Genomic DNA, 26,630 nt, shown 5'->3' on the forward strand with positions numbered 1-26,630 from the left:
CTACCTACTGTTATTGAAAATCAAATAGCAGAATATAAGGTTGTGAATCATTTCTGTGGTCACTTAACAGAATACTTGACAACTCCCACATTTTTTGTATAGGTCAGATAGAACTGAGTATATTTTCTAACTACCTATGGTATTTGTTTTGTGAGTTTGCTTTCTCTTCCTTGTATTGTTTCAAGAATTGGATAATTGAAACAAAATAGAATCAAGTCTGGGTGGAATCTCCAAGTTAGCAGAATTTATAGAGGTTAGTGGGGAAAACTGTTTTGTTTTGAAATTGCTGATTAGGAACATTTAGGACTCAAAGTACCAAATACTTTATATCATATAATTTTCCTTCTGTTTTAAAACATACTTAGAAAATAGAGCTTACCAAAAATATTTGATACTGACTGATCTCTCTTTTAGGTCCCTACAGTGTTCAAGGTCACAGGGTTAAAGTATACCAGCCTGAGGGGGAAGAAAGTTGGCTTTGTGGGGTTGTGAGTCATCAAGACTCTATCACCCGTCTTATGGAGGTATCTGTAACTGAGGTAGGCTCTGTGTTTTGTTTAAGGTTTGTCCATCTCTTAACAGTGTTGCTCCATTACAAGAAAGAATTAGGTTCCATCTCTGTACAATTATTGAGTGACTGTAAGACACTGAGAAAGACTGTTCAACTTCTTTTTTTTTTTAAGATTTATTATTTTTATGCACACAAGAACTGGGGTACAGTCCAGAGGTGTGATGGTGAGTGACAGGATTTACCAGAGACAGAGTAGGGAACACAACAGACAGATTGACTGAAATATACTGCTGAGGGGAGCAGCAGGCGAGACAGGAGAGGTCTGCTACATCATGTGGGTCAGCTCCCTCCCCAGGGATCAAACTCATGCTGCAATAGCTGCAGATAGCTTCATAGTGATTTGCTTTAACCCCTGCGCTACCAGGGAGGCCTGGCTGTTAAACATCTTAATCTTACTGTTCTCATCAGTAAGTTAGAGGTAATTAGATAACTTGTCACTGAACCACACATCTCTGTTTTGGGAACTGAGATAGGTCTTTGAAAGTGCTTTGAATCAGTAATCACATGTACAGATGTGAAGTGGTATCATTTTATCATATTCATAAAAATTTGTAGTAAAAAATCTGGGTAAGTTAGTATTTGCTTTTGTAATACTTGTACCTTAGATGCTGATATTCTCTTTTTCTGCTGAAAAAAAAAATTATCTCTGAAGAAATAAGAAAGAGCAAAGTACCTAGAGCTATGGACACCTATCTAGGAAAAATAAAGCATGTTTCGAAACTTATGACATCTTGAATTTGTTTCAGACTTTGCTTTAAAGGTCATATTGAAAGTAAACATAGTGATTTTATTTATGTCTTCGCTTTTTTTTTTTTATCACTGATCTTTTAAAATTTGCAACAGTATAAAATAGATATTGAAAGCCACCCCTTCCCCTAGGGAAATATACTCACTCCAGTGGTAGCCAACATTAAACAATTTGGTATGTACCCCATATTCTTCATCTTATATCTCTGTGTATGCTCACACATATCTTACATTTATGTAGATCATACTTTGTTAACAAGTGGGATCATATGTTACATGGAATGCTAACCATTTTTATCCTTTTTACTTGTAAATTATGAATATCTTTGTGTCAATTTAGAGAAGTCTGCCTCATCCTTTTAAAATAGATGTCTACTCTTCCTCTGAATGGATAGCATAATTAATTTAAATAATGGTCAATTCAATAATTGATAGTATTTTTACTAATTTGAATAATGCCACGGTTAATATCCTATCCCATATGTCTGGGATACACTGTTTCACATTATTTACTGAAATTAATCCCTAGGCATAGAATTGTTACATCAAAGGAAATACACATAAATCTGACACATTGTCCCAGAAGTTTTTATTCTTTAATAGTAGTGATTTTAATGACCATTGATTCTGATAGTTTTTCATTTCTTTGGTATACAGAATAGGAATGTCTTAAGAGATGAAGAATTTGAAATTAATATCCCAAAAAAGATACTTTAACATTAAACTCAGTTCCTTCATTCACTCAACAAATACTTGAAGGGTTACTATTTCCCAGATCTTGCTTTAAATATGTTGTTATTCTAGCAGAGATTTCTACTTTCATGAGGCTTTCATTCTAGTAGGGGGATGGGAACAAAGAGATAATTACATAGATTAGAAAAATACATGTGTCATTGGTGGACTAGGCTTTAAATCTTTTTCTCTTCTTAATATTTTTTTCTTTTCTTTTTTGACTATCCTGCTCCTACTGTAGAGTGGTGAAATCAAGTCTGTAGATCCCAGACTGATTCATGTGATGCTGATGGACAATTCAACACCTCAGAGCGAGGTACAGTAATGAACTGAGTCTAAGTAGACTCATTAACTTGCCTTATATTGTTATGTAGATTCTTGATGTGTGTGTTATCCATGGATATGCTGGCTTTCAGCTCTGGCCACTGTACATTTATTACTTTCCATGGTCTGGTCTAGTTAAGGGAGGATAATCTTAAGAAAGAGACCTAGTATCTGAGACAGCTTTTTTAATCATCTTTTTAATCTCTAGCCATTTAAAAATCCATAGCCTATTTTTCTTACATTCATTAAGAACCAGTACATTTGAAAAATACAGTAGAAAATTAAAGACATAATAAGCAGTAGTAATATTCATGACCTAGTCTGTAATAAGAGATGGAGGAGAAGCTGCATCCTCTTTTTCTTTCCATTAGGTGATAGTGAGCTCCAAGGGAGTATGAAATTCCATATCCCAAGAAGAATCAAACCAAACAGGTACCTATTTCAGTGCTCAGCATACAGTGGATTACTCCATAATTATGAGCCAGGCCAACTCTTGGTTCATTTAGAATTATCATAGCCCTCCCCCACCCCACCCCAAAAAAGTTACAAATTGGTGCCTGACCAATCAAGAAATCCTGTGTGAATATTCTTCAGAAGGACATTACTCAGACAACTATCACATGAGTATCTCATAGTCCCTTAGCACCTCTGTAATACTGTTATGTTGACTACTCCAGCAAAGTATGTTGTTCTCTCTCATCTTTATGCAGTTATTCTTGACATGCTAAAATAAGATCAGACTAGGAAAAGAAGAATCAGGATTAAATTTAATAGCTTTTTACTACATATTATATTACCACAGATAGAATAGTTCTCTTGACTATATTTATATGGCTTAAAACACCTGTTACTTTGATGGTGTGGAGGGCCCCTTTTTGTATTCCCTTCCTTATTTCATTCATATATTAAACACCTGTTACATGATAAGGTACAAGCTGGAGGGTGTTGGTCATAGTGTCCTTGGCTGCCTCCTACTCACGTGTATCCTGTATGTTTAGAACATTTAAGTCTTTGCTCAAGAAGGTTGCTGTGAGCTAGGCTTTGTGAATGTATGGTGAGATCTGTGTTTTTCTGCAGCAGATGTTCCTTCTTTCATTTACAGCTTTGCCATGATGTGACTCTCAGATAGCAAAGTGTGATTATTATTAACAGTTATTCAATCAGTTCTGTAGAAAATTCTATAATAACCCTACTTAGATAGTCCACAGTCACCTTATCTTAGATAATCCACAGTTACCTCAGAGCTTACTGATTGTACTTCTGTAGTTTCACAACACTAAAACCTGATTGGTGGTGATAGGGGTTGAAGAAAAGATGACGTTTTAAAAGAAGATCAAATGTAAACTACTTTTAGCAAATAGAAACAGCTCTTGAATGAAAAATTGAGAAACTTAGATTAATTTTATCAAAAGTATAGGGGAATCAGAAGTAAATCGTGAACTTCGGTTGAGAGTTGTAGTAGGAAATTAAAGGTGTTAAGACAGAATCAAAGGCATAAAAATACAGAAATGCAGGAAGACATAAAATTTGAAAATATTTTAGTTATAACAATGGCAATAATGACTGCAACAAATATACAGCTTTACAGTCTGTAGATCCCCAATGGAAATAAGTGGTAGGCTTAAATTGGTAAGTGTTAATGGCTAAGTAACTGTGTCACTAACTTTTTGCAGCTCTAACTCATGTTATCTGAATAAAAGTATATGAAAGCTTGAATAAAACTGAAAGGAATATCTGCTGCATGATAGGATATCAGCCTAAGGAATATTACAGATATAAGTCCTTGCTGCACAAAGATTGCCTAAGAGAATGTTAGCTGTGTCCCAAGACTTCCTCCCCTTTTCCTCAGGGAGGGATCTCATTCAAACATAAGAATTGTTTGGCCTCTATAGTAAGGCCCAGTAATATTTCATGAGTGAAATTATTTCAGGAGCTAAGAGGTTAGCCTGCCTTTTTATTTTCCTCTGATTGCTTTTAAACAAGGTCTGGAACCTGTTTGTGTCTTTAGAGTGTCCAGAAGAACAATCTAGACCTCTGTTGGATTCATCTTTCCTTTGATCATGGGCTCACAAATGTTTGTTTTGTTATTGTTAAACTGTCACCAGATTTTAGTGACTTCTGGATAGAAGAGATCTGATATTTTTATATTTCAGTATTTGAAGTGCCACTTTCTGTGTAACAAGGAAGTGAATAGATTTTTTCATCAAGGAGTAAATGAGCTGTCAGAACAGCTTTTAACAGTTTGTTTTTTTTTAAATAAATTCCAAAAATTTTTAAAACCCTCAAAAAAGTATATTTGAGGAAGTGCAATGTATTTTATTTAAGGGAAAGTTTGCCAAGTGTATTAATCTCTAGTAACCACTGTCTTGAATAGTGCATGTAAATGGAATCAGGAAGATTGGAGGTTTTTGACAAAGGGGATGTCTTAGAGCAGGCATTGGAACTTGGGGATCTGTGCCTGCTTTAATACCTGCTTCATATATGAGAAAAAGCTAATGGTTTATGATTTTCATGGTTGGAAAGTTCTTTATAATAAATCTTTTTTGAATTTTGTTTTGTAGGGGGGTACATTAAAAGCAGTAAAATCTTCCAAAGGAAAGAAGAAGAGAGAGAGCATAGAGGGGAAAGATGGCCGAAGGAGGAAAAGTGCTTCGGACTCTGGGTGTGACCCTGCATCAAAGAAATTAAAAGGAGACAGGGGTGAAGTAGACAGTAATGGGAGCGATGGAGGTGAGGCAAGCCGAGGGCCCTGGAAAGGAGGGAATGCCAGTGGAGAGCCAGGGCTGGATCAGAGAACCAAGCAGCCACCAACTACATTTGTCCCCCAGATTAACCGCAACATTCGCTTTGCCACTTACACCAAAGAAAACGGCAGGACTCTGGTGGTGCAGGATGAACCTGTAGGTGGGGACACACCTGTACCTTTCACTCCATATTCTACAGCCACAGGTCAGACACCTTTGGCCCCAGACATGGGTGGAGCCGAAAATAAAGAAACAGGAAAAACACTGGAACAAGTTGGTCAGGGCGTGGTGGCCTCAGCATCTGTGGTCACTACTGCCAGCTCTACTCCAACCACGGTGAGGATCTCAGACACTGGCCTTGCAGCAGGGACTGGGCCGGAAAAACAGAAAGGCAGCTGGTCACAGGCCCCAGGAGAGGTGAGTTGTTTCAGGGGCAGATTTTCAAGATTCGGGTTCATTCTTTCACCCTTTTTATTGTTTACACATTGAAAAGCACCTCCAATGCCAAAGGAAATGAGTATTTTTGAAATATGCTTTAAATTGTACTCTGTGGAGAGTCCATTAACTGCTCATTGGACACATGTTTCTATTTTAATAACTTTATTAGCTCTTAGCAGTCACCTGAACAATTGGGCTAATCAAAAACTGATTATACAAGTCAATTTAATGATATGTTAAAATAGATGTGGTGGGGGATCTTTTTAATTCTATTATCTGTTTAGTTCATGTAGTGTTTGAACCTACACCAGGACTACAAGACATAAGATTAACGAATTAATTGTTGGTAATGGTGAACACAATAATTAAGATAATGTGAAAATGACTATTACCAACGCCTGTTTTCAATGACACTTTTCCTTGATGTGGGGCTTCTTTCCATAATTTGACATGGCCATAAAAGTTTGTTGTTGCTTTCCTAACTTAATCTTTTTAAGCCTATCTTGGAAAATTTGATGGAATTAATCACAGTAGTATCCAGATTACTATATTCTTTCTCTGTTATATATGTATTGTTGCTGAAATGGAGCTTTTTAAAATGTGAGTTAATATCAAGTTATTTTGGTCACTAAGGAATAGTCTCCTTTTTTCAGACTGGCTGTTAGCTAAAGATGGAATATGAAATACAGATAAAATAGTAAATTTTTAAACTATATAGGAGGTTACTGTGTGCTAAGTACTGTAGTTTATAAACAAAGACTTGAAATCCCTGTTTGAAGGAGCTTACCTCCTAAAATGGAGTCATTTTAAATATAACAAAACCAGATAAAAAATGGCATATACATCTTACCTGACTACTTCTTCCCCTCCCTAGCAAGTGCAGCTTGTTAATCCCTAGTGTGCAGGAATAGAGAAAGAGGTGACGTGTCCATACAGAAGAGAAGGCTTATAAATACAGATTTCACACTATCCATGGTTAGCTTATCAGCATTCCCAGGAGAACTAGGTGAGGATCTTATGTGGATTTCCAGCATTTTTAATTACCCAAATTAAGAAAAATCATCTCCGTGTCAAAGGTTATAAATAGGGATTACAAAATACACCAATTTTATATGCTATGAAAAGAGATACAATGTGTGCTATTATTATTAGTGAAGCAAAGCTGAATAGATGAAATTTTGATTCTAAGAGCATTTTCCAAACTCCATTGAGAAACTATATCAGTTAATGACCATTGATTCTGATAGTTTTTCATTTCTTTGGTATACAGAATAGGAATGTCTTAAGAGATGAAGAATTTGAAATTAATATCCCAAAAAAGATACTTTAACATTAAACTCAGTTCCTTCATTCACTCAACAAATACTTGAAGGGTTACTATTTCCCAGATCTTGCTTTAAATATGTTGTTATTCTAGCAGAGATTTCTACTTTCATGAGGCTTTCATTCTAGTAGGGGGATGGGAAAAAAGTACAGAAATGGGTGTTTCCATTATAATGTTGAGTCTAAAATGGGGACACAGATCCCAGAAGCTTCTTGCCGTAAAAATCAGAGTTGAAACCTGTTTGTCATCACTTTCTTATAAGAAAAGAACCTGGCATTTAATCATTGAGGGAAAATTAAAGACCATCTAAACTATTTTTCATTCATGTATGTATTTTTTAAGGGTAACTTTATAGGTGAATCTTGAGCTGTACTTGTGCTAGTTTCTTACAGTCAGGCAGGTGACAATGACAATGCTTCTGGCCAAATCCTGCTAGTGAAACAACAGCAGCCTCAGGGTTCTATCTGTCTATTTACTTCTTTTTGTGGGTAAGGATTTAAGTCAATAGTAGTTGGTTAATGGAAAGTAAAAGAAAAAAAGAAATGAACTTTAAATTTTTAACTCTAAATACCCTGAAGCAGTCGTTTAGAGACTCTTGATCACCTGCCAGGTTCTCATTCCTCTGTGCCACCCTCATAGAATGTCCTAATGTGTACTCCTCTTGCATATTTAAAGAATACCTTGAATAAATTAAACTCCCCCATTTTTTTTTTTTTTAAGTTTATTTTTACATCATTTTTCACATTTTTAAACTCCCCCATTTTTAAACAGTTCTTTTGTTTAACTAGAATAATTTTTTATATTGTGGTAAAATAATACCTAACATAAAATTTGCCATTTTAACCATGTTAAAGTGTACAATACTGTGACATTGTGACCTTTACACAATGTTGTGCAACCATCTAGTTCCAGGAACTTTTGTCATCCCAAAAGGAAACCCTTATCTATTGAGCAGCCATGGAATAATTTTTATTTCCAGTATTTTAAAGTGAATAGTTAAGGAGATCATCCTCTACTATCTGAAAGTTCATTTTAACTTTATTATTATTCTTAGTAATCTGTATGTAAGGATCTGGATTTTATTAAATTAGCAACTATTATTCAACTATTATACAATGGTTTATACCTACCCGTGAATGTTTCTCTCTGTGTACATATATATACACATATGCCCATTATATCTATTTTATTTTATATGTATGTATGTACACACACACACACACACATGACCCTATCCTTTATTCAAATGCAGGTGTTAATACTGTCAGGGTAAAAGAAGTAAAATGTTCTTTTCTTTTTTAAGATTTATTTATGCACAGGAACTGAGTACAGGCACGAGTGCAGTGGGTGAGAGGACCCACCAGAAAGAGTGGGAAACAGAAAAGACAGACTGACTGAAATACACTACAGAGGGGAGCAGTGGGAAGATAGGATGCTGTTCCATGTGGGTCACCTCCCTGGCTGGAGATCGATATTCAACCTTTGAGCTGACTTGGACCCATAAATAAATGGTCATATTTTAAGAGTCCATATTGGAGTCCATTTTAGACTAATAAAAAGAATACTTTCCTTATTGTACAGTGGGCTTATCATGAAGCAAAAGTCATTTTTGTAAGATGGGCAGTTTGCAATAGCTGAAATCAATCAAAATTTTAACAATTGACCTAATAACAAGGTCATTTCAAAGTAAAAGCTGATGTGTGCTCAGAAACCCATTTTCTCCAGTTCCCTGGTGGTATGTCTTCATTTCTACATAGATACTAAGTCTATGGCTACACCATCATGAACACGCCTGAGCTTGTCCCTACAGATAGGCCTACACAATCTTCTAGTGCTGCCACAACTCACTAGATCACTCACCGAGTGATCGGATGAATGAAATCCCATTTTCTAATTAACCTTACTAATGATGCTCTCTGTGTGGTCTCTGGGAGGTTTCTCCCCCAGTGCTGATGAAATCTAATCATAAGAGCAGTTTTGAAATTATAGAAGAAAAAATCCGACTGGCTTACAAGAAATGTTGACCTAGATCCAAGAAAGATCATAAGGTCCTTAAAAGAAGCCCTTATCACTAACTCAGATTACCTTCTTTTCAGAATTCAAGAAATTCTGTTCTGGCCTCTTCTGGATTTGGAGCATCTCTCCCAAGCTCATCACAACCTTTGACTTTTGGAAGTGGAAGGAGCCAATCCAATGGCATTCTAGCTACAGAGACCAAATCTTTGGGCTTCTCTTTTGGCTGTAGCTCTGCACCAGAGTCTCAAAAAGACTCTGACCTCTCCAAAAACTTGTTTTTTCAGTGCATGTCCCAAACTTTACCCACCAGTAACTACTTTACTACCGTTTCAGAGAGTTTGATTGATGATTCCTCCAGTCGAGACTCATTCAAGCAAAGCCTCGAAAGCCTATGTAAAGGCAGATCTGCTCTTGGAGCAGATTCTAAATCAGGCTCTAAGGCTGGCAGCTCTGTGGACCGAAAAGTGCCTGCAGAGTCCATGCCCACCCTCACACCAGCCTTTCCACGGAGCCTCCTTAATACCCGTACCCCAGAGAGTCATGAAAATCTATTTTTACAGCCCCCTAAACTGTCCCGAGAAGAGCCCTCTAACCCTTTCCTGGCATTTGTGGAAAAAGTTGAACACAGTCCTTTCAGCAGCTTTGCATCTCAGGCATCAGGTAGCTCTTCCACTGCTACCACTGTCACCTCCAAGGCAGCACCCAGCTGGCCCGAGTCTCACTCTTGTGCAGACTCGGCATCTTTAGCAAAGAAGAAAACTCTCTTCATCACAACTGACTCCTCCAAGTTGGTGTCCGGTGTTCTGGGCTCAGCTCTTACCACTGGAGGTCCGAGCCTCTCTGCAATGGGGAATGGCCGCTCCAGTTCACCCACCAGCAGCCTCACTCAGCCCATTGAAATGCCTACTCTCTCCTCCAGCCCCACAGAGGAGAGGCCAACTGTGGGGCCTGGGCAGCAGGACAATCCCCTCCTCAAAACCTTTAGTAATGTCTTTGGCAGGCACTCAGGCAGCTTTCTGTCCTCCCCAGCTGATTTTTCACAGGAGAACAAAGCTCCTTTTGAAGCTGTGAAAAGGTTCTCACTGGATGAGCGAAGCTTGGCCTGCAGACAGGACTCAGACTCCAGCACCAACAGTGACCTGTCAGATTTGAGCGACTCTGAGGAGCAGCTGCAGGCCAAAACTGGCTTGAAGGGGATTCCGGAGCACCTGATGGGGAAGCTGGGCCCCAATGGGGAGCGCAGTGCTGAGCTGTTGCTGGGCAAAGGCAAAGGGAAGCAGGCCCCCAAGGGCCGGCCTCGGACAGCCCCCTTGAAAGGTGATCCTGCTGGGGCCTTACTTGGGTTTAGCTATGGCACTTGCTTTGAATGCTTTTTCATTTTTTGTTAAATTTTGGCTGGTCAATCTGAATTTTTTTTTTTTTTTTTTTTTTTTTTTGGTGTGTGTAGAAGAACTGGGGTATAGACCTCAGATGCAGAGCAGGTAGGGGATATGTGTGTGAGAGGGTTCACCAGAGTCAGGAACAGAAAAGGATTTACTAAAACACACTGCTGAGGGGAGCAGTGGGCAAGACAGGAGAGGTCTGCTGTGCATATGTGGGTTAGTTCCCTGACTGGGGATCAAACTCATGCTGGCTATAGTGATGATAATACTGAGACTTAACCCCTAGGCCATCAGGGAGGCCCTTGAATACATTTTCTGCTCCTTGGAAGTAGAGGCACTGTCTCTGATGGAGAGTTTGGTAATCTCTAGAATTACATAGCCAAAGAGGCTCAGTAGGAGGACTCTTATTGGATCTTCTGCTTCACGGCAAGATTGTACTTAAGCCAGCACTGTATAGGGAGAAGAGGGAGTTTCTGTTACATGTAATGATAATGCCACAAAGGAAGGGCCTTGATTTTATTTTCAGTAAGAACTCTGCCGTGTTTTTTCATCCCTTTCTACTTCACTTTGGCCCATCCTTTTTAGTGTACTTCAGGGAAGTTACAAAGTGCTAGTCTCCGTTCTCATGTAACAGCCTTTTGTAAAGAATCATCCCTCCATTTTCTCCTCCCTTGACATCTATATTAAGTTTTCATGTTCTTCCAAAACCCATTAACTCCTATTATGTAAGGTTATCTTCAGAGTGTATAAGGGTAAGTGTGTAAGAGAAAGTCTGATGGTAAAAATAACTTATCATTAGGAATTGGTATCCCTTGGGAGCCCATGATTCTTTGATTGATAGAACAGTTATCTTGAGGGGGCTGGAGACAAGAAGCAACAACTGGATTTATTTTATTTATGCATACAAAGCTGGGGTGTCGGCCAGAGGTGCTGAGGGGGGGAGTGATTGAGAGGATTTACCAGAGACAGAGTACAGACAGAATAGGTGGATTGAGTGAAATGCATAGCATTTTGGGTTCTTATTCATGCCCAAAGTTGTTTGGCCCAATAAGACACTTCCCACAGATTACCCATGTTGATTGTAGCTCCCAGGTAAAGCCTCTTTACTCCTTCTCCTTCCTCTTTATGAGGACAGACCTGAGGAACACACGTCCAACCGGTGCAAAGAGGCATGGCCCAGGTCAAAGCACTTATGTTTGCTTCAAATGTTTATCTTACAAAGTCTAATTTTACCATTTATGATCAATCCTTTCTCCTCCCCACCTTGCCATAGTTGGCCAATCAGTGCTGAAAGATGTAAGCAAAGTGAAGAAGCTGAAGCAGTCTGGAGAACCTTTCCTGCAGGATGGGTCATGCATCAATGTAGCCCCTCACTTGCACAAGTGTCGTGAATGCCGCCTGGAGCGGTATCGGAAGTTTAAGGAACAGGAGCAAGATGATTCCACAGTGGCCTGCCGCTTCTTTCACTTTCGGAGGTACCCAAACTCCTTTCTTTGCCAAGTGGGTAAGCTCCCTGGCCAGGAATGCTGACAGCTTGATAGCTTTGACTTTAACCCCTCCACCACCGGAGAGGCTCAGCTTTCCAATATTTAGATGAGACAGAACAAGTAAGGAAGACTGAGAAAGAAAAGCTAGTGAGGGATCCCAAAAGAAAACTGAGGAAAATCTTTCTAGGAAGGACTAATGATCTGTGGCAAATACTGGCATTTCGGCTTAGTATGATATTGGAAGTAACCATATGATGTTACAAAAAAAGTTTTGGTAGATTGGTGAGGGATTGGAGTAGTTTTAAGAAAATAAAAGGGAAAGGAACTATGACAGTCATTATAGACAATTAAGAAACTTTGCATTAACAAGCATATAAATGGAGAATGAGTCAAGGATAATTTTTGAGATAGAAATTTTTTAAGAGTATTTTGAGATACCATGTTTAAATATTGACAAGTATGATTCAGTAGAGAAGGAAATAGGTGACGTAAAAGGGAAAATTCTTCATCAAGGCTTGGTTCATCATTGTAGCAGATCAGATGTAACACATGGCATAGTAGTATAGTAGTAGAAGCTTATGGAAGTTCTCTGGCTCCTTGTATTTTCTCACTGGAACGATTAATAAGATCCTGAGGAGGAAGGGGATAGTATTGGAGGTTTGAAAAGAAAGAAGATATGAAATATGTTTCTCAGAGAAGGAGTACACCAGGAAGGAGTACACCAGACAATACTCAGGGCTCCCCCAACATAAGTAGACTTGAATTTAACTTATAGCAGTGCACATGACTTTCTCTGGACATGTCGATATGAGTGCTGATGTGGAATGGAGAATCTGATGGCCATTTCTCAGGACAGTTACTAAGTGTTAACAAGCCTTCTTAGTGCAGAGAATGCATACTGTGTGGTCACATATGGCAAAAATTCTTTACCTGAAAGTTTCTCTTAATTTCTTTTAGATCCTAGGACATTAGGTATGTGTTTCTTTGCTTGGGTGCCGCTGTTTCTGTGTATTTGACTCTCTACCTTCTTGTCTCAGATTGATATTCACTCGAAAGGGAGTACTTCGTGTGGAGGGCTTTCTGAGTCCCCAGCAGAGTGACCCTGATGCCATGAACCTGTGGATTCCCTCTTCTTCCCTAGCAGAAGGGATAGACCTAGAAACCTCGAAATACATTCTGGCCAACGTTGGAGACCAGTTCTGCCAGCTTGTGATGTCTGAGAAGGAGGCCATGATGATGGTGGAGCCACACCGTAAGGCACTATCTTGCTGTTCGTCCTGGTACTCCTAGTTGAAAAAAGCTTTCTTTTGCTCTTGAGGGAGGAATGGAGGATGACCTTTTCTATAAAGGAGTTAAAACTAATAAGACCTCTTTATAGCAAACTAAATAGCTAAAGCCCATAAATCTTATCTGACAGACCTCACTCTTTCAGTCTTTAGCAGTTGGAAAAAACAAAAATTCCTTTCTAATGGACTTTGATTGCTGTAGAACATCTGCTATAATATGCATTTTGTTCCTGTTTAGGTTTGATTCACTCAGAATATTTTCAGTTTGTTTTGAACCAATTTGTAAGCAGTATTCTATAGATTATGAATAGATGAACTTCTGCTAGGTGCCATGTTCATACCTTGCACCTACATTATTCAGGCATTTATGATATTTCGTGTCTGAGAGACTGTATTGTATTTCTAGACTAAGAAAAATCATACAGAGAAATTATGTCTGACATTTCTAGAGAAGAATCTTATTTCAGACTCCTCCATATCTCTGGTATCAAGATAACATGTGGCATTCTTTACCTGTTGACATTTGTTCAGAAATAGAATTTCCATATACATTATTTCTCTTACAGTTAAAGAAACAAAAACTTCATATATCTTTCGAGTTTCATTTTTGGACAAAACAGAGTAGGAATCACTGGTTCTGTAGTCATTTGCTGTTCAGATGGTCTGTCCCAACAACATTCCTTTTCCTTTTTCCACCAGAGAAAGTGGCATGGAAGCGAGCCGTGCGTGGTGTACGTGAAATGTGTGATGTATGTGAGACAACTCTCTTCAACATCCACTGGGTTTGTCGCAAATGTGGATTTGGGGTCTGTCTTGATTGTTATAGGCTAAGGAAAAGCCGTCCACGCAGTGGTAAGTAAATTCTATCCTATGCACTTCTGAAAGTAACCTTTTCAGTGGATATAGGACTTGGAAATTAAAGCAGGAATGGATTTGTACCCCCTCTTTAACTGCTAAACTTTATTCATCTTTGTTGTATTATGAGGCCTTAAAATTGTCAGTATACCAGCCTACCTGGGAAGGCTAAAACAAGCCCAGGATTATCCTTCACCATCCTCTGTTTTTTAAAATAACATCTTTATTGAAGTATAATTCATATGCCATAAGAGACACCTTTTTAAAGTGTACTATTCAAAGTATATTCTCAAGGTTATGCAACCATCACCACTATGTTAGTCCATTTTCATCATTGAAAAGAAACCTGATACCCATTAGCAGTCACTCCCAATTCCTCCCTTCCGTCAGTCCTTGATAACCACTAATCTGCTTAACTGTTTCTATAGATTTGCCTATTCTATAAATGTAATTTTAATGGAATCACAATAATTGGTCTTTTGTGATTGGACTCTTTAATTTACTGTTTTGAAGTTTTATTCACATTACAGTAATTCGCTTCTTTGTATTGCCAAATAATATTCCATTGTATCGGTAGACTACATTTTTTTAATCATTCATCAACTGATAGTCACTTGGGTTATTTCCATATTAAGCTATTACAAATAGGACCACATTGAACATTTGTGTACAGGTTCACACAATTTATATGTGAGTATGTTTTCAGTTCTCTTGAGTATGTACCTAAGAATGGAATTGCTGGGTCATGTGACAGTTAAGGCTAATCTTTTTTTTCTCCCAGTCCTACCATATTGTATTTCAAAATAACCATAACATTTTATAATCCCACCATCAGTATATGATTGTTCCAGTTTTTACATATTACCACCAAATTTATTAGTGTCTTTCTTTTTGATTATAGCCATTCATAGTGGCTGGAAAAGTAGTATCTCTACTACTTTCTGTGGTTTTGATTTGCATTTCTAGTGGCTGATAATGCTCAACATCTTCATATATGCTTATTGGCACTGTGCTTATCTTCTTTGGAGAAATGTCTGTTTAAATCTTTGTTTCCAAAAAAAAAAAGAAAGTCTTTGTTTCCCTTTGTTTTTGCAATACACACCAAGAATCCATTTTGCCCATTGACTGCCTCATTCTTCCTTTCTCAGAGAAACAATGTAACCATTATAACTTAGTGATTTGGAGCTTAGGCTACCAGAAATTTTAAAACTACTTCTGTTTCTTCAGTATACCAACTGGTATTTTGGACTAGTTATTTCTCAAAACTTCTCAGAACAAAGATAATATGAGAACTTCCCTCATGGCATTGTTATAAGGAATAAGACATTGTAAAGTGGTTAGCATAAGACCTGCTACTCACTGGGTATTACATGTGATACAGCTGTTAAGCCTCCCACTCTCATCCATGGAACATTAGCTTCCATAGGGATTGCCCTCATACTATAAACAAGACCTGACAAAATATATGAAACCATAGGTTCTAGCCTTTTCTCATAAATTTAAATGGATGAACTGAGATGTAGGCTAGAAGTGCAACAGAGTGGGGAGCAGAACAGGCCGATCTACTGAAATACACTGCTAAGGGGAGCAGTGGGTGAGACAGACAACTTCTACTGCGCCACATGTGGACTAGCTCTGGCTGGGATCGAACCCAGGCCACAATGTTGATAGCACTGGAACCCAACCCCTAGGCCACTAGGGAGTCTCCCACTGCACTATCTGTAAGAAAATTGAAAGCACATCGATGCAAAGACTTATACTTAATGTTTTGAGCAGCTTTGTCCATAATAGCCAAAAATTGGAAACAGCATTCCACCAGCTGATGAATGGGTAAATAAAATGTAGTATATCATACCACAGAGTACTATTCAGCTGTAAAAAGGAATGAATTACCGTTACATACAAGAACTTGGGGGAATCTCACAGTCATACTAAATGAAAGAAACCCAACACAAATTACTATACCATGTGCCTCCAGTTATATGAAATTCTAGAAAACACAAAATTTTTTATTAGAAAGTTAATCAAGTGGTGGTCAGTGCTTGAAGTTGTTTAAGGAAGAGGGGTAAAATATTCTATGTTGTGTCTGTGGTCGTGATTATACAACTGTATGCTTTTGTCAAAATTAATTAAAGGGCACACTTTAAATTGTTGAATTTATTGTATGCCAATGCTATCTCAGTGAAACAGATTTTTTAAAAATTAGCTACTACCTTCTTTGACCCATGAGAAAATTGGTGCTTAGGATCTAAAATACTGACTTACTGAGAGGGACATGTCTTAATGACCTTAATAAAATGAGTGGGGTTATTTCATTTGTATTTCAGAGACAGAAGAGATGGGTGATGAAGAGGTTTTCTCCTGGTTGAAATGTGCAAAGGGGCAGTCCCATGAACCAGAGAATCTCATGCCCACACAGATCATCCCTGGCACAGGTAAGAAAATTAATTTTTCAGATTGGTGGAAAATAAATGTTTTAGTTGACATAATTTACATAAATATAAAATGTGGTGAAATGGTATATCTCAGCTTTTTTTTTTTTTAACCTCACCAGATTTCTCTGAGAATGTAAATCTTTAGATACATACTAAGTTTTATACAGTCACTGCACATATTTTGCTGATTGATCAGAGAGGTTGGTTACTTTTCTAGATAGTATTTTCCATTCCCATATGGTTGGCAGCCCCAGAATTTAAAAAAAGACCGTCCCCACGCTTCCAGAAAGACATTTGGTTTTAGACTTGTAAACATCCAGCTGAAGTTAATCAAACCTCTTGACTCCATCAAGAAGGCAGTTTAACAGTAGGAATGAATGGTCATGTTTGTGTCACAGTCCCAGCTTACTTCAGTGATTCCTCCAGAAACTCCGTGTTTCCAGCTTCCACACTTCCATTAACATACATGCATTGAAGATGGTGAATCTGCAAAACTACTGCCTATATTCTCCTCCACTTAAGAAAGCTTGGAGGGGGCACCCCCTGGATCCTTTATACCCCAGTGCTTCCAAGCAGAAGGGCTCCCTGAGTGCAGTGGTAGGATGCCTGCACCCTGCTGGTCCAAGCATTGGTTAAAGGTTTGTGTAAAGTTTACATTGGTCTTTTTTTTTTTTTTTTTCACTTTTTTTTTTTTAGGTATAACATCTAGTAAAGTACATAAATCTCAAGTGTACAGTTCAAAATGTTTACATATTCTTGAACATTAAGAAAACTACCCGTAGTGTTTCCTGGAGGATGCCTTGTTAATGTTGCTTAGAGAAGGGACAAAATGTAACCTATAGTTAAAAGTGCACAGAATTTTAAAACTAGATATACCTGTGTTAAATTCTTATTAGTTTCATTTACCACCTATGTGGTAAATGACCTAACTTCTCTGTGTCTCAGTGTCATCATCAAAAATTGAGGATAAGTCTGCTACCTTACTGAAATGTGGTAAGGATTGAGGAAGACAATGTTTAAATAATATCCTTAACACAATATGTGGCACATATAAGCTTTCTAATGTTAATAATTATTGTTATCTTTTTTCCAGCTCTTTACAATATTGGAGACATGGTACATGCTGCCCGGGGCAAGTGGGGAATTAAAGCAAACTGCCCCTGTATTAGTCGGCAGAACAAATCTGTGTTGAGACCTGCTGTCACCAATGGGATGTCACAGGTAAAGATAGTATATGTGGGTATTACTGAGTGAAATGTAAGTTTTTAATGCCAGAAATTACTTCATTTTCACTACATTAGCCCAGACTATTAAGAATTTCTAAGGGAATGAGGCAGTGGAGAAGCATTTTTAGAGAGAGCCAAAAAAAAGTTACTGAGAATTTTAATTCCCCCTGACTAGTGCAAGTTTATTGTCATTTAATTTTTTTCAATGAGTTATAATTGACATATAACATTATTTGCAACACAATTTGACACTCATATATATTGTTAAATGATCATCACACCAAGTTAAGTAAGTTAATACCCGTTTTAACATCTTCTCTCTTAGCAATTTTCAAATATATGATGTGGTATTATTGTTCATTGATAAATAATAGAGATATCTTGCATTTCTCAAGATTTATACTTTAACTCTGTGTAAGTGATAAAAATAGAAAAGATTGCTAGGGAAAGCAGTCTGATGCACATTATAACTAATATAGATAATATAGATAGCTATGTGATATTCTAATTATATAACACCAGGGCCATCCTGTTACAGTACATAAATGTATCAAAATAACATATTGTGCACCTTAAAAAAAGTTAATGTGACTGTTCAGTCCTATCTGTGTACATTGCCCTTGTCGTGTTAGATGCAGAGGACAGAAATCAGAGATTGACATTCTGGGCTACGATCATTCAACCCTGAAAGCAAACCCCAGTCTCCAGAGAGGCAGTGGTTTTCTCATTCGCTGTGAGAGGTGGAGGTCATTCTGTCTTGAAAGTGACAGATTTTAACAAAACTATCTTCAGAAAAGAGCATATCTGTACAACAAAGTGCTTACATTTGGAGGCCCTTCCAGGAACCCTCACACCTGGCTAGTAAGAGATGCAGGGATTATTGCTGAAGGATTGCAAGATATGTTTTAGTAGATTTGAAATTTAGAGCAAATTGTGGGAAATTCAGTAAATGATAATAAATACTTATTGTGCAGTTATGTGTGTCAGTACGTTAAAGTCTTTGCATGTATTATCTAATTGTCAAAACAGTTCTATGAAGTCACCTTGTAATTACCAGCTTGCCATTTGCAGATATTGAACCTCAGGCCTGTGAAACTAAGACTTTTACTTGCAAGTCTTGTTAACTGCCCTTTCCACAGCTCCTGATACATTTCTAACATACTTAAGAACTCAATAAATGCATGTTATATTGATGAAAGAATGAAATAGCAGTTGATGGGGCAGTTTCAATTTGTTTTCCCAGACATAACTTAATGTCAGCAGACATTATTATTTGCATTTTATTTTTTCTACACCAATAACAAAACTTTTAACCAGTCTTCTCTGTTTAGCTTCCCAGCATAAATCCTAGTGCCTCTTCAGGAAATGAATCCACCTTCTCAGGTGGAGGAGGAACTGCAGGGGTAACAACTCCAGATCCCGATCACATTCCCAAAGCTGACAGCACTGACATCAGATCTGATGAGCTTCTGAAAGCAGACAGTTCTGCATCAAATAGCAATAGTGAGCTAAAAGCCATCAGGCCCCCTTGCCCTGACACAGCCCCACCCTCCTCTGCCCTGCACTGGTTGGCAGATTTAGCAACTCAGAAGGCTAAAGAAGAAACAAAAGGTGAGTTTATAAAACTGTGTCCTTCTTATGGCTGGAACATTGAGTTATTCTGGGATTCTTCAATCTCTCATATAACCATCCACATTTATGAAACATGCCACTGATCATATAGAATGAGAGAATTTGTCAAATTATTTCTACAAGTGTAGATATCTCAGAAGGCATAAGCCCATGCTCTACCAGACCCCTTTAGTCAGAGTAGATACAAGATTTCAAAACAAACTTCCCAGGTGGTTCTGTTCTGCAGCCATGTTGAGGGCTAGACTGAGTTTCAGTAGGCACAAAAATCATCTGGGAAATTGTTTAAAATGCAGATTTCTGTGTCCCACCAGAACTAATAGATGAAAAACAGAATAAGACCAAGAATCTCCATTTTTAACAAGTACTCCAGTGATCCAAATATACGAGTATTCTGGAGACACAATTGAAGAAACACTTAGAAAGACGGGTGGGAACAAAAGGAACTTTGAAGCCCAGATCTGGAAGAGAAAGGAAGACTGAAGAGAATCTCCTTGGCCATCAGACCTCCTATACTATGCCTTGGCCCAGATAAACCATTCGTAGTTTGGGGGACAAGCGAGGCCAGAGTTTTTCCTCCTCCCCACTTGACTGATTTTTAGGAGTCAGTTGCCTACTGAGTAATCCTTGCCATGCCTAATGCTATTCCCTGTTACGTTCTTTCAGAAGCAGGGTCCCTGAGGTCGGTGCTCAATAAAGAGTCTCATTCACCCTTTGGGCTGGACTCATTCAACTCCACTGCAAAGGTCTCTCCGTTGACTCCAAAGCTTTTTAACAGTCTGTTACTGGGTCCCACTGCCTCCAACAACAAAACCGAAGGCTCTAGCCTTCGAGACCTCCTTCACTCTGGACCGGGAAAGCTTCCTCAAACCCCCTTGGACACAGGCATCCCCTTCCCCCCGGTCTTCTCTACATCCTCAGCAGTAAGTGTCCTTTTGTACAGTTGTAACCTCTGCTGCTTTCCCATGAAATAACTAACAGAGATCTGATATCTGGGTTAGAGGGTATACAAGGTAACTTGTGTTCTTTATGTTGTTTGCCCAGTAGACAAATCTCTTTAAGTTTTGGCAATGTTTGAGAGTCTTTGAAATAGTGAACCTAGAAAATCAGTAGAGATTGAGATGAACAATTTCAGTCTAGCAGAACAAAATCGCTTTTTCTTGACAGTAACAGACCTTAAACTTTTTTAACCTAAGCAGTGCAATCCTTCTTCTTTTAGAAATCTAATAGATGTCTCAAACTGAACACATCTAAGGCCACACTCCTGATCTGTCTATAAACTGGTCCCTACTTTAGTTTTCCTCTTAATCGGTGGTATTTCCATTCTTCCAATTGCTCAGCCAAAAATCTTATAGTCATTTGGAGATTCTCATATTTCATATCAAAATTGTCAGCAGATCCTTTTATATTCAGAGTCTGCTCATTTTACATCAGTTCCACTGCTTCCTCTCAAATCTAAGCATTTCTTTTTTGCAGTTAACTCCTTAACAGCCCCCCCCCCCTTTATTTCTTCTTCTTCCACCCTGCAGTCTATATTCAGTGCGCTCCACATTCTATTTGCAGTCTAGAATGATCCTTTTAAAATGTAAGTCATGGACTTTCCCTGGTGGCACAAGGGGTTAAAATACAGTACTATGAAACTGCACAGCCACTGCAGCACAAGTTCGATCCCTGGCTAGGGAAGTAGCCCACATGGCACAGCAGACCTTTCCTCTCTGCTCGATGGTCCCCTCAGCAGTGTATTTCAGTCACTCTGCCTGTTCTGTCTCTGGTGAATCCTCTCACCCCCTGCACCTTTGACCTGTATCCCAGTTGTTGTGTGCATAAATAAATCTTTTTTTAAAAAATGTAAGTCATGGCCCTCCCTGGTGGCGCAGCAGGTTAAAGCACTGCACTGAGAAGCTAAAGCCACTTCCGCATGAGTTCAAATCCCGCCTGCCCCGGAGGAGACCACATGGCGTGGCAGACCTCTCCTGGCCCGCCCGCTGCTCCCCTCAGCAGTGTGCTTCGTCGATCTGCCTGTTCTGCTCCCCACTCTGTCTCTGGTGAAGCCTCTCACCGCCCCTGAGCCTCTGGCCTGTACCCCAGTTCTGTATGTACAAATAAATAAATCTTTAAAAAAAAAAAATGTAAGTCATTATGGTGATGTATGGTGATGGCACAGGGTGATTTGGTGATAGGAAGCCCACAGGGATTATAACTGAGATGAAAAAAAATGCACAAAATGATGTAAAAATAAGCTACTATATAAAAAAAAAGTTAAAAAAAAAGAGTAGCTGACATCATATGTAAACCAGGCAAATAAAAGAAGGAACAAAAGAGGGAAAAAAATGTAAGTCATATCACTCTTGCCTAAAATCCTTCAAGAGCTTCCTATTTCTCTCATAATAAGAGTTCCTTGGACATTTTGTAGTACTCCAGCGCAATATGTGTCTTTTCACTTCTCTCACTTCAGCTACCAGTCTCCTTTCTTATTCACTGCACTCTAGCTGCACCTCCTTGAACTTAGTCCTTGAACATGGCCAGGCATGCTCCCTTTTCAGAGACTGAATTAGACCTTTCCCTTACCTAGAACTATTTTCCCCATAAAGCCAGAGGGCTTCATTATCAACTCCCTCCTGAAAAGTCACCTCCTCGGTAAATCTTCTCAGATTGCCCTTTTTGAATTATTTATTTTCTTACCTCATTATTCTTTTCTGTGCAGTATTTGATTCCCCCTCTTAGGTGTAGTCCCTATAATTCTCCCACCACCACACCACCTGTGAGCTGTCGCCACAGTCCCTGTGTTCTCTCCCCTGTTTGATCCCTCTGCCTCCCCCTCCACTGCCGTATGCCTCAGACCTGTAGTTTGTCTAGAATCCCCTTTTTAAAAGTCCATTCCACTCCCATCTTCGACTCATACCTGCTTCCTCTATACTTAGTTTGTCCATAGCCTATTGCCATCGGACCTAATATGTTTTGTTTATTGTCTCTTGCCTCTCCTTAAAGGTATTTTTGACTATTTTACTCGCCCTTATGTCCCTAGTTACTACCATGTTTGATACAACAGATATTTAGTAAGTGTGATTTAATGAACCAGTGAATTCACGAGGTACAGAAGTTAACAGATAGAGGAGAGTTTATGTTTATAAATATCTCCTTCCTATTGTATCCCAGATGAGGGTCACCATTGGTCCATGAAGTCCTCCTGTGATATTGTCAGAAGTGTACAGTTTTTTCCCTCTCCTTTTACATAGGTGTTCTACACATTGCTTTTGTTTACATTTTATATGTCTAAATATCTTAGAGATCATTTAAAACAAGTGCATAAACATGTTCCTCATTTTGTTTTCTGATTGATAGCAGAAATTTGCCGAATTGTGTGTAGTTGAGCTCTGTACAGTCTGGGTTATTGGTTTCCTGTTTGGACAAGTGGCTTTTAATAAAATTTAGGGTTCTGTTTTATTAATACTGGCTCCTACACTCAGTTCTCCCGTTTTTGTTTTTTTTTTTCATGTTCCCAGGATGTTATATGATTACATGTACTCCATAGAGATAATGATTAGTAATATTCAGGCATAACATTAACAAGTTTCCAAAAGCCCCCTCCCTCCTTCAGTTCTGTTACCTTAGGTATGTCACTTTTACCTCTGCGCCTAAAAACTTTCCCATCAGTTGAAACAGATAAGAGATTGTCAGTGGGGTAGAACCAGGGGAAGAACTAGGCAGCAGGAGACTCCTTTGAGAATATATAGTTCTTCTTGGACACAAGAAGAACCAGTGCAAAACCAGCACCTTGATAAGTCACTTTGGTGACTTAATTGAGGTTTTTTTATGCCTTGGGCATGCTGGCCAGACAATTTACTGTGTAACTCACCAAGTAAACGTTCTTTTCCACTAAGTTATAACATTTTGTGATCCCTGTGGTCTGCACACATATGAGTACAAGACTGAACATAGATACTTGTTTTTTGCTTTCAAATCTCTTAAGGCAGAGGGGATTTTTCTGTACTTCACTCTCATGAATGTAAAGCAAACTATGCAGGATAGGAAAATTTAAGTTTAAGATATTAATAGCCTCCACTTCAAATTATTAAAATTTTTCAATAACTTTCCTCCCCCAAAGTTCAATAACTTTTATGAACCTTAATTAAGTAGATCAGAACTCCTTCTTGTGAATGTAAGTGCAATATAGTTGTTTTAATGCTCTTCTCTGGATGCTCTTCAAATTTACCTGATGGTTCTCTGTTCTCTTCAAATTTACCTGATGGTTCTCTGTTCTCAGGGAGTGAAGAACAAGGCCAGCCTGCCCAACTTCCTTGACCACATCATTGCCTCAGTGGTAGAAAATAAGAAAACCTCAGATGCTACAAAGCGGACCTGTAACTTGACTGATACCCAAAAAGAAGTGAAGGAGATGGTGATGGGGTTAAATGTGCTGGATCCCCATACTTCTCACTCCTGGCTCTGTGATGGAAGACTTCTGTGTCTCCATGACCCCAGCAACAAAAACAATTGGAAGATCTTCCGGGAGTGTTGGAAACAAGGCCAGGTAAGCAAGACTAAGCAGTTCGCAGGGCCAGCTGGCTGCCTGTCTTGTCTGCTTGCTTGCCTATAGTAGCCTGAACAGAGAGCCCTCCTAGAAGGTCTCTTGCCATAGAGATTTAGACGTAAGTAATTTCAGTGTAGACAGTTTTACCTCTTGGATTTTTAAAAGTCAGAAAATTCCTAAAAACAGTGTGGATTCTTTTATTTCTATGCTATTTAGCTCTAGCTCTCTCTTTTTTTTTAAGAGTTATTTATTTATGCATACAGAACAGGGGTGCAGGCCAGAGATGTAGGGGCGGTGAGAGGACTCACCAGAGGCAGAGTCAGGAGCAGAACAGGCAGATTAATGAAGTACACTGCTGAGGAGAGCAGCGGGCGAGACAGGAGAGGTCTCCCACTTCATGTGGGTCACCTCCCTGGCCGGGTATAGAACTCGTGCTGCAGTGGCTGCGGACAACTTCATAGTGCTGCACTTTAACCTGTTGCACCACCAGGGAGGGCTCCCTCGGTCTATATTCTTAAAAGGGCAGTTGAAATTACTGTTAGGTGATTATCTGACATTGAAAATCCTTAAGTGTGATAGGGGATGAAGTGAAGGAGGGTGAAAGTTGGTGGTGCTTTCATAAGTAAATACTTCAAGTCCACACAAGCTTGTGTGGTATTGTGAAAATACTCCCTGATTTTTACTTTTTTTTTTTAAAAGACTTATTTTCATTTATTTTGCATACGAGAACTGGGATATAGGCCAGAGGTGTGCGAGTTGAGAGAGGATTCACCAGAATGGGGAGCAGAACAGGTGGATCTACTAAAATACACTGCTGAGGGGAGTAGTGGCTGGGACAGGAGAGATCTGTTGCACCCTGTGGGTCAGCTCCGTGGCTGGAGATCGAACTCCTTTTACAGTGGCTGCTGATAGCTTCACAGTCCTGAGTCTTGCAGGGCCATGACCAGGAAGGCCTCACTCCTTGATCTTTATACTGTATATCAAGTGTTTGAGGAAGAGGGATGTTATGGAACTTTCTAGGTAGTTTTTCATTCCAGTGTAAGGAATTAGTCTCAAAAATGCATTTGTCAGTGTTTTGTCTTCTCACTTTAAAATAGCTGTAGGCGGCCTCCCTGGTGGTCTATGGATTAAGTCTCATTGCTTTAACCTCCATGACCTGAGTTCCCTGACCCACCCCCTACACTTTTGGCCTACACCTCAGTTTATCTATGCAAAATAAACAAACAAACAATAAGGAAACAAATAATATAGTGGTATTTACTAGGACAGCAGAAGTGAAATCTATTGCATGTTCCCCCAGGGTGTGAATCAAATATAAATATGGAATAGAATTGAGATGGAAAAAAAAATGTACAAAATGATGTAAAAATAAACTTTTGTAAAATAAAAAATATATATATATGGAGTAGAAGTCATTTCCATTTGCTTTTTCTGACATGAAACCCATAAATTATGAAACTGGAAAGGAACAATAAATCATCATTAAGAAGAGGCTATTCCAGAAAAACAAAGAGTAATTCTTGATTGACTCTGATAATGACAGATTTCTTTCCACAGCCAGTGCTGGTTTCAGGGGTACATAAAAAGCTCAAGTCTGAACTCTGGAAGCCAGAAGCCTTTAGCCAGGAATTTGGAGACCAGGATGTGGACTTGGTGAACTGCAGGAACTGTGCTATAATTTCTGACGTGAAAGTTCGGGATTTCTGGGATGGCTTTGAGATTATATGCAGTAAGTAGCTTGATACTGGATTCAGTAATGGTAAACTGGGAAGGAAGGATCTGTATACCAAGCCTGCCCTTGGAATTGCAAATTGCATCCTCTTAGCAGGAGGGACATTCTGTGCCAGCCTTGTAGTTCATATGACAATTACATGACTCCCAGAGTGTGCCTGGGCTTTTAAGTCTGTGATCCCACAAAGTGTGTGGAATACTTTCAATCTGAAGAAAGGAGTTAGAATCCCTGTGAGATGGAAGCCTATAGCATGTATTAAAGCAGTGGGTGAGGAAAACAAAGCCTGCCTAATCCATAATTGGGAGTTACAGGTCTGAAAATGAGAGCTTAGTTTCCTAAAACATGGAATCACTGTGAAATTGGCAGTAGCCAACCCAGCAGATGTTTATGGGAATGTTTTCTGTCTTCCAGAACGATTAAGGTCAGAAGATGGACAGCCAATGGTGCTCAAACTCAAAGACTGGCCTCCTGGGGAAGATTTTCGGGACATGATGCCAACAAGGTCAGTGAACTACGTGGGTCATCTTCAGATATTTGTGCTTTGCTGAAACCATCAGAGTAACATAGAAAAGTGAATTTGGCCTCTGCTTTCCCCCCCTGTAATAGCTAAATCATCTTTACTGACCTTTTGTAGGTTTGAAGATCTGATGGAAAACCTTCCTCTGCCAGAATATACCAAACGAGATGGCAGGCTCAATCTGGCCTCTAGGCTCCCCAGCTACTTTGTAAGACCTGATCTGGGACCCAAGATGTACAATGCTTATGGTATGAGAGACCATATGTACCCTTTCTGTCCACTTACTGTTTCCATTGCACCTGTAGAGGGAGATCTGTAGTCAAGGTCATGTGTAGAGATGATAGCCAGCAAGTGATAGCCATTGGAGAAGTTAACAGTATCCAGGATGGTTTTGGATATATCTGCTTGTTATATTGATTTGTAGTACATCTACATGTGCCCAGCCCATAAACTTGTATTTCACACATAGTTAGAACATTTCCTCTCAAAAATTTCATCAAAATTCTTCATTTTTAAGAGATTTCAGAAAATACCACTGAAGTCTGAAAAACCACAGTAACCAGATAACTCTATGAATTTGTTGTAATATCCTAGATCACCACAAAAGCCAATTTTCACTTGAATATCACTCATGCCTATATTTGTTTTGCTTTG

The 26,630-nt window shown here is 38.9% G+C and overlaps 1 protein-coding gene across 1 annotated transcript in view; it reads left to right on the forward strand.

Annotated features, from left to right (window-relative positions):
- KDM3B (lysine (K)-specific demethylase 3B) overlaps positions 1 to 26,630 on the forward strand; it is a 42,353-nt gene that overhangs the window by 6,670 nt on the left and 9,053 nt on the right. The window contains exons 4-18 of the mRNA XM_004686772.2: positions 415 to 539; positions 2,292 to 2,366; positions 4,936 to 5,535; positions 8,977 to 10,213; positions 11,552 to 11,753; positions 12,803 to 13,017; positions 13,751 to 13,903; positions 16,234 to 16,341; positions 17,435 to 17,562; positions 18,899 to 19,178; positions 19,863 to 20,119; positions 23,461 to 23,727; positions 25,285 to 25,456; positions 25,871 to 25,961; positions 26,094 to 26,224. Coding sequence (XP_004686829.1) covers positions 415 to 539; positions 2,292 to 2,366; positions 4,936 to 5,535; positions 8,977 to 10,213; positions 11,552 to 11,753; positions 12,803 to 13,017; positions 13,751 to 13,903; positions 16,234 to 16,341; positions 17,435 to 17,562; positions 18,899 to 19,178; positions 19,863 to 20,119; positions 23,461 to 23,727; positions 25,285 to 25,456; positions 25,871 to 25,961; positions 26,094 to 26,224 — 4,041 coding nt within the window. The remainder of the gene's footprint in view (positions 1 to 414; positions 540 to 2,291; positions 2,367 to 4,935; positions 5,536 to 8,976; positions 10,214 to 11,551; positions 11,754 to 12,802; positions 13,018 to 13,750; positions 13,904 to 16,233; positions 16,342 to 17,434; positions 17,563 to 18,898; positions 19,179 to 19,862; positions 20,120 to 23,460; positions 23,728 to 25,284; positions 25,457 to 25,870; positions 25,962 to 26,093; positions 26,225 to 26,630) is intronic.

This window comes from Condylura cristata, unplaced genomic scaffold, assembly GCF_000260355.1.
Source record: "Condylura cristata isolate star-nosed mole 26May11 unplaced genomic scaffold, ConCri1.0 scaffold00021, whole genome shotgun sequence".
Taxonomy (NCBI): Eukaryota; Metazoa; Chordata; class Mammalia; order Eulipotyphla; family Talpidae; genus Condylura; species Condylura cristata.